General features: G+C 42.2%; 1 protein-coding gene across 1 annotated transcript; it reads left to right on the top strand.

The window, feature by feature from the left end:
- Positions 1 to 3,782: 3,782 nt before the first annotated feature.
- Positions 3,783 to 6,337, top strand: HMGB2 (high mobility group box 2). The gene is made up of 5 exons (XM_046657597.1): positions 3,783 to 3,915; positions 4,390 to 4,559; positions 4,830 to 4,975; positions 5,048 to 5,222; positions 5,792 to 6,337. The coding sequence occupies exons 2-5, from the start codon at positions 4,410 to 4,412 to the stop codon at positions 5,951 to 5,953; spliced, it is 633 nt and encodes a 210-aa protein (XP_046513553.1). The 5' UTR covers positions 3,783 to 3,915; positions 4,390 to 4,409; the 3' UTR covers positions 5,954 to 6,337.
- The last annotated feature ends 1,977 nt before the right edge of the window (positions 6,338 to 8,314 follow it).

Genomic DNA, 8,314 nt, shown 5'->3' with positions numbered 1-8,314 from the left:
TGAAGAAAAAATAACTTTGTTTTCTTATCAATTTTCATTGAAAATGCTAGCAGTAGAATAGAATGAAAGATTTTTGTTTTTTCTTGACCTGCATTTTTACTTTTTGAAAAATATATTGTTAAACTACATCACTAAATTGACTCTGGAGTGAGTGAGTATACAGTCAGGCCCCAGAACCAGTGACCTCCCCACAAGTAGATATGCCTGGTTGACAGTACTTCAGTATGCTTATCCTTCCCCCGTCATTGCCTTTAAAATAACTTAAAAATATTAAACTTCAATATAAGATTCATCTTTGAGAAACAAATGTGTGTGCAGAGTAACGGTTTTTAGTTTTCTTCATTAACTATGCAACTTGAGAGAACAAGAATTATTTTATATGCAACCAACCTTATGTGAAGTATAAATAATTTTGGTTAACTACACAATTAATAAATAATAAAAAATAATTATTGAGAATTTATTATTTACTGCTTTGTGTGTGAGGGTGGTTTACAAAAAAATGTATATAATAGTATCTTTTATCAGGATTTTCCAGTCTGGTTTGATGATCAGATTATGAAAAGTCCAAATTTTTAGGAAAACTGGATGAATAAATGATAGGAATTTCAATACCTAGCACAACCCAGATCATTTCTACACAATCCTGCCAGATTGACACTGCTGTAGAGAAATTCTAATTTATCTACAGAATAGCTATTTATACATATAGGATAGTGGATCTGCTTTGGAAACAGTTTCAATCCTAACTCATAATTAGTTTATTGCTAAATATTTATGTTGTTAGAATTTGTGAGATGCTAAACTCAGGTAAAGGTGGGTAAATAAAGTATATATTGGTATCATCTATGGGGGAAAAAACCCTGGTAAATCATTTTACTAGAAGACTAAGACGACTGAGCAATATTGTGTAATCGAAAGTTTGGTCTATCTAGTTTATTACATTTGGACAGCTATAAACTCTTAACTTTATCAAATACTGTTTTGAAGTAACTGGGCTCACAACTAATTGGTACTCTTCTAACCAAGGGATTTCCTAGAACCCAAGGTATTTATCTTTTAAAATTTTAATTATAATCTCTTGACTACCTGATGACTGCAAAAGTTAAAATATTTATTTTCCCACATTATTTTCATACATTCACAGACTTACAGAATTATACAATTTAAGAGCTGAATGGTATCTTAGAGATTATCCCCCAAACCTCATTTTACAGTTTGTCAATCAAAAGCCTAGAAATGTTAAAATGTACTGTTCAAAGTCACAGGCCCTTGCTGGATTTTAATTTATACATTTTTTATGAAAAACATGAACACTTCCTCTTCATTCTAATAAAAATAAATTTGGGAAATTATTTTTAGAATATGAAATTGATGTGTTCCTGAAAAGAAATGGCTTTAAAGTTGAGTTTTAGAAATACAATCTTATTTTCCCATTTAGAACCATAACAATATTAGAAACACAATGAAAAAGACCTTTGGTATTACCTTTTTCTAGGACATTTTAGTTTTCTGATAAAGTCATAATAGTATGCCAAGTAATTCATAATAGTAAACCAGGACTCTTGTGTATTTAATCCATCTTTTCAGAACTACATTTGGGACTAGATTTTGTGTGTGTGTATAACCAGATTCTGTATATAGTTTTTATTTAAAAAAAAAAAAAGGGTTCTGTAATCAGTAATTGTCTAGATCTCACTTAAACCTTATTTCATTTGTCACTTCACTGTGCTTCTCAATGTTACTTCTAGGTCAGGAAGTACAGCATGAGAGTGAAGTCTTGGCATCCACGGTAAAAGTAGATTAAATATAGAAATGTTTTCCTGTTCTCTGCTGTAATGGAGTAAAGAATGGAAATTGGTGTGGGCAGGTTTGGTTCCCTCTGAGGGCTGGAAGGGAAGGAGCTATTCCAGGCCTCTCTCCTTAGCTTCTAGATGGCCAGATTCTCCCTCTGTCTTTTCATCATCTTACCTCTATGCCTATGTCCAAATTTCCTTTTTTTATAAGGATACCAGTTATACTGGATTAGGGGTCCACTCAACTCCAGTATGACCTCATTTTGACTAATTACATCTGCAATGACCCTATTCTCAAATAAGGTCAGTTACAATTGTGCTATAAAAGCATGCAAAAATCCAAATTGACAAATCATACTACATTATTCAAACAGCAATAAACAGATCACTAACACATTGCACTTTTAAAATTTATTTTTAAATATAGTGTCATTAGTACATGCACAATGTTGGGCAATCAATATTCATTTCCAAGGAAAATACATTTTAAAAAGCCTAGTTTTTATTAACAAATCTAGATAAAGAGCTGCAGGTTGTGAGTTACTATGGACAGTGATCACCTTATACAAACCAAATAGGAGCACACAGTCTAACAAATGCCAGCGAACTTAGAAAAAAGGAATATTTAAAATGTGTTGAAACCAACTGTCAGTGCAACTTATGGGCCAATAGGAAAAAACAGTCCTCAAGACTAAATACAACACAGAAACAGCATACTGAGACGTCAGGGAAAGTCCTCCTACCTTGGGAAACGCAGCTCGTGACGCTAGTAAGCAGTTCGTTAAGGGAGCTTTGGCGCGCTCGAACTAGACACTAAGCCGGCGGGTCTGAACCTGGCCTTGGAGGCGGCTGTGAAACGTTGCGCTGTGCAGTTGGGCGAATGTATGCACCTGGGGGTGGGAGCGTTCACTGCTTTTATGAGGGGCTCAAAGTGATCTTTGATATCGAGAAGTTTTTAAAAAACGATCACATTAGAGGGAGAGGCAGTGAAGACCGAGGTGACAGCCAGGCCAGCTGCGGGGCCGCCGGGGCTCCGAGGTCTCCCCCAGCGCCCGGGGAAGGGTGCGGGGTTCGGCCAGGCGGGCGCAGCCGGCATCGGACCCGGATGACGGGGGCGGGGCCAACGGAGCCACTGCCCACCGCCTCCCCTTCCGGACCCGAGGGCGCCCGTGTTTACCTCTCGGTATTTGCCACCCGAGACAAAGGGGGAACGGAGGGACCTCCGAAGGGGAACTCCACCGGCGGGAAGCGCCTTACTGTAACACCCCACGAGAGGCGGGAACGGCTGCTCTCCCGCGCCCCGTCCCAGGTTCCCTGTCACCTCTGTCCTCCTTAGGTTCTGCCACAGCCCCAGCGGCGACGGGCCGAGCCGGGCAGTCGGGCCGCAGGGCGCGCTCCTCAGCCTCTCCCCTTCTGTTACGCTTTGGACGGGGCAGGGGAGACCCTGAGGACCACAGGGCCGAGCGGGCAGGGCCCCGAGGAGAGGACACCGCTGGGGCGCCGAGCAGAGGCGGAGGAGACAGGCCCTGGACTGTGGTCGGAGAAGGGGCAGAGCGCTGCTGCTGCTGTTACCTTCGTGCCAGGAAACCAAGCCGCCGCCGCCAACCCCTTGAGAACAACCCCCAGTCTCCCGGCTTGGTATTTTTAAATCTGGCGGGGCTTTCCCTTTCGGGCCAACCACTCCCCCCGTTTACCGCCCTAGCCAGTCAGCGTCGGGCCCGCCATTTTTCAAACCCTTTTCCCGCCGCCAATCAGCATCGAGCAGTACATTCCTCTCCTGACCGGTTCTAACGGGTCTGGGAGTTAACGACCTGGGCGACCCACCGAACCTGCTAGGCTGGGGCCGGAGGGACGGGCCTGGCGAGAAACCGACCAATCGGAAGCCTCCGTGGAGGGGAGGCGGGGCCTCTCTGCGTTTGAATAATCATCAGAGCCAATCAGAGAGACGGGGGTGTGGCCTGCGGCCCGGCTCGTCAAGTTGCCGTGGCGCGGAGAACTCTGCAAAACAAGAGGCTGAGGATTGCGTTAGCGAGAAACCAGTTCACGCCGGAGCCCTTGGAAGGAAGCGTCTCTGCCGGACCGGCCGCTTGGCGGGACTCTGAGGAAAAGCTGCCACCAGGCAAGAGTCCCCTTCGGCCCCTCAGGTTCCTGGGCCTGCTGTTGCCCCTTCCTTCTTAGCCTCCTAGCCGGCGTGGGCGCTGTGGCCCTCGGGGTTCGGCCCTGCGGGCGGATCCGGGCTGCGGGCCGGTGCGGGCCGGGGGCTGTGGAGGGCGGGAAGCTCCCCCGGGCCCGGTTCCAAGAGTTGTTTGACCGTCGGTTGCGAGGCGACAGCCCTTTGAGTGCGGCTCGCGCCGTGGAAGCCGGCACGTTTCTGTCAGGAACGCGGTTGGGAGGGCGCCCGCGGCGTTCGCCGCCTCGACCGGGCCGGGGGCCAGGGCGGCGGCGGCGGCGCGGCCTCCGGGAGGGCCTGGGGGTCCCGCGCGCGGAGCTCGTCCGGCGGGAGGGCGTGTGCGCGGGGGCGGTTATGGGGGCGGCGGGCGGGTTTGGGCGGGAAGCTGAGTCCCGCCGCCCCCCACCGCCGTCACCCCGCCAGGTGGACGCCGCTCGGTGACCATGGGTAAAGGAGACCCCAACAAGCCGAGGGGCAAGATGTCCTCGTACGCCTTCTTCGTGCAGACCTGCCGGGAGGAGCACAAGAAGAAGCACCCGGACTCCTCCGTCAACTTCGCCGAGTTCTCCAAGAAGTGCTCGGAGCGGTGGAAGGTGAGGCGGCGCTTCCGGGCGCGGCGCTCGCAGGTGGGGCTTCGGCCAGCCCCGGGCGGGGCGGTCCCCGGGAACCTGCAGCGTCCCCCGCCGAGCGCCCGCTCGAATAGTTTCTTGAGAGTTTTAAGCAGACTGTTTTAGGGTTTTATTTTTAAGACGGCTCTAGCAAAATGCTACTAACTAAGGAAAATGTAGCCCTGAAACAGATGATCTTGCACGTCTATAGTTTACAACTTTGCTGTATTTTTATTGCTTCTTTCGTGCCCATAGACCATGTCTGCCAAGGAAAAGTCAAAGTTTGAAGACATGGCAAAAAGTGACAAAGCTCGTTATGACAGGGAGATGAAAAATTATGTTCCTCCCAAAGGTGACAAGAAAGGAAAGAAGAAAGATCCCAATGCTCCTAAAAGACCTCCGTAAGTTTGCTTTAAAATCAATCAAATTGCCCCTTGACGTTTCAGTTTATTAACTCTGTTGCTTCCTTTCAGATCTGCCTTCTTCCTGTTTTGCTCTGAACATCGCCCAAAGATCAAAAGTGAACACCCCGGCTTATCCATTGGGGATACTGCAAAAAAATTGGGTGAAATGTGGTCTGAACAGTCAGCCAAAGATAAACAACCGTATGAACAGAAAGCAGCTAAGCTAAAGGAGAAATACGAAAAGGTACATCGTCTTTTTTAAAGCCAACGTTAAAATTAGGTAGATGTTTTCTAAATAGATGTTAGAAAAATAGGTATAAACTGTAGATAGTTGGGAAGTCTAGATAATCTTGTATTAATGGTTGTCAGCTATGTTTAGAAACATAAAAATTGTACACTTAAGCAGCAGAAGCTAATTGGAACCCTCCTCTCTTTTGACTGGAGCTGGTGGTTGTAGCGCTGGTAGATTTCATTTGTAGTTAATAGGTCTCTTAGTTTGAAAAAAGAGAGGGTTGATGTATTGTTTTATGTAGATAGATCTGAAATGTGAAGTTGGGGGGGGCTTTGTGATGTAAACGGATATTGGTAGTGAAAGTACTGACATTGATCTAATACAACCCCATCATTTTGGATCAGTAGCTTTCTAAAGCCTGGAGGGAGCAAATGCTCTCAAGACTGAGTCAGACTCTGAATACCTTTTTAAACTGTCGCCAGGATTATTGGTCAATAATCTTAGATTGTTTACAACTTAGTGGTGTTCACAGTTGAGTAATGACCCCGGATGCTGATTTTATTTTTTTGACAATATTTCAGGATATTGCTGCATACCGTGCCAAGGGCAAAAGTGAAGCCGGAAAGAAGGGCCCTGGCAGGCCAACAGGCTCAAAGAAGAAGAATGAACCAGAAGATGAGGAGGAAGAGGAAGAGGAGGAAGAAGATGAAGATGAGGAGGAAGAGGAAGAGGATGAAGAATAAATGGCTATCTTGTAATGTGTGTGGAGTGTGCGTGTGTGCTCAGGCAATTATTTTTGCTAAGAATGTGAATTCAAGTGCAGCTCAATATTTAGCTTCAGTATAAAAACTGTACAGATTTTTGTATAGCTGATAAGATTCTTTGTAGAGAAAATACTTTTTTTAAAGTTCAGGTTGTAGCTTTTTGAGGGGCTACTACATACAGTTAGATTTTAAAGCTTCTGATGTTGAATGTTTCTGAATATTTAATGGTTTGTTTAATTTCTTGACTTGTGTATGGTAGCACAGCAAACTCGTAGGAATTAGTATCAATAGTAAATTTTCAGTTTTTTAGAATGTTGCATTTTGTTTTTTAAAAAAATTTTTGTAATAAAATTATGTATATTATTTCTATCGTCTTTGTCTTATATGCTAAATTAACTTCCACTTTAAAAACCACTTCTGGTCTGGAACCATGTCAACTTTTTTGTATTTCTGCCTAACAGTTCTTAGACACAGTTCATTTAGTAAAATATTTGCTTAAAAGAAAGTCAAATATACCCATATTCCTATTTGCAGAGTGTTCTTTAAAAATCAATCTGGAATTTAATCAACTTTAGAAATTTATGCAGTTTCATAAAATGAGTAAGTTTCATTCTTGACATTTCTGTTCACTTATTAGCTAACTTAGGTCTCTTTTTTTTTTTTTAACTGAGACTTATCTTGAGGGAAACTTTTTCTTTAATGTGAGGCAGAGGACCTAATGCAGTGAATCCATACCTAAAAAAGCTGTAAACTGTTAAAAACATCATTAGTAACAAAGTTAAATTTTTGTTGAAAGTGAACTAGTTCAAGGTGGAATACAAGAATGAATTTTGAGTTAAATCTTAAAAATTAGTGTGGCCTTAAGCTTTAGAATTCTGAGTAACTTTACTTACCTAAGAAAGCATGTGAGATGGTTATTTTGATTTCCCATGATTGCAATTTGACTAAATTTCACTAGGATTTATACAGAGGAAAGCAGTTATTTGAGAAATGTTCATTTGAGGAAGCAGTTGCTTGTATCTGAATTGAGATAACTTTCTAATGGTTACCAGGTTGTTATTGGAAGTTGACCATCTGTCGGCTAAGTGATTACAGAAGAAACCTTTTTGTTGATAGTTTTATAGGTGAACCTGACAATCTTTGTTACCTATCCAGTTTTAAAATAGAAGCCAAAATAATTATTACCTAACCATGGGAGCTTTGGTTGTCTCTCTTATGCTGTATTTGGTAAGGATTATTTCATTTCTTAAGCAGGAAATACAAAAATTTTGTTAAATGCAAATGAGGAATTAGCATAATTACCAGAGCAAATGGACTCAAGTAAAATCTTCAAACCTGTTTATGATTGCCCTCTATTAATCATATCTCAGTGATTACACATTAAATTTCAGGATTTTGCTGATCATAAAATGAAAACATTTTATATTTTTAAAAATATTTTCTGGTTTTAGGTGACTTAACACTAAAAAGTTGGGGTATGGTATTTTTGAGACATACCTACATCTGGATCCCAGTTCCCCAGATCTACCAAATGCTAGCTGCATGAAATTTACCTCTGAGCTTAGTTCACCCTGTTTGTAATATGGGGCGATACTTACTTCACAGTGTTTTAGTGATTAAATGAGAATGTTATAAAGTATTTAAAACTAGTGCATAGAAGAGATGTTGAGTAGGGAGTTTCTAAACCTGAAATTGAGTAAGGGTCTGTTTCCTTAAGGATTTCTAAATCTATAAATTAGACCCAGGGGGCAGGCCTATTAGGTTTCTTGTCACCTTTCTTTTCAGGAGTTTGTGACTGCTTTCATTCTGTTCTTTGTTATATAAAATATAAGTTTCTGAGCTAAGACTGACTCATTCTTTGTTAAAATTAAGAGCTGCTCCAGAATAAGCCCAGGATTTGTGATGAGTCCTCAGGTTTGATATTTTGTAAATATGGATCAAAATTTCAAATCCTTCTGAAAAATTAGACCAGTAGGTTTTCAAGACTAGGTGACTTCAAGGAGTGGTTATGTTGAAAGCACTGAAATAGGATTAAGAATTAGGTTCTATCCCAGACCAGCCAGTACTTAGGGGTACGTTTATGAAAACTCCCTTTTTTTGTTGCTTTAAGAAATAGGTCATATGTTACTAGTATAAAATGTAAAAGGGCTGTGCAGTAGATAGTTTATATGCTTATTTGATTTCCAGCTATCTGGTTCTCCCAGGAGGCAATCCCAATAATGCAATAATTTATCCTTCAAGAGAGACTTAAGCATAAATAATCATACATATCTGCGTGTACATATAAATATTACCCAAATGGAAGTTTAACATATATTGTTCTGCACCTTATTCTCATTT

Source organism: Equus quagga, chromosome 3 (genome assembly GCF_021613505.1).
Source record: "Equus quagga isolate Etosha38 chromosome 3, UCLA_HA_Equagga_1.0, whole genome shotgun sequence".
Taxonomy (NCBI): domain Eukaryota; kingdom Metazoa; phylum Chordata; class Mammalia; order Perissodactyla; family Equidae; genus Equus; species Equus quagga.
The sequence above is the reverse complement of the archived record's forward strand: the minus strand, read 5'-3'. Positions and strand labels throughout refer to the sequence as shown.

What these genes read in the sequence shown, in the direction of transcription:
- HMGB2 (XM_046657597.1), top strand. Translation starts at nt 4,410, where the DNA reads ATGGGTAAAGGAGACCCCAACAAGCCGAGGGGCAAGATGTCCTCGTAC. An exon ending in AGTGCTCGGAGCGGTGGAAG is followed by an intron (nt 4,560 to 4,829) that starts GTGAGGCGGCGC and finishes TCGTGCCCATAG; the next exon opens with ACCATGTCTGCCAAGGAAAA. An exon ending in TAAAGGAGAAATACGAAAAG is followed by an intron (nt 5,223 to 5,791) that starts GTACATCGTCTT and finishes ACAATATTTCAG; the next exon opens with GATATTGCTGCATACCGTGC.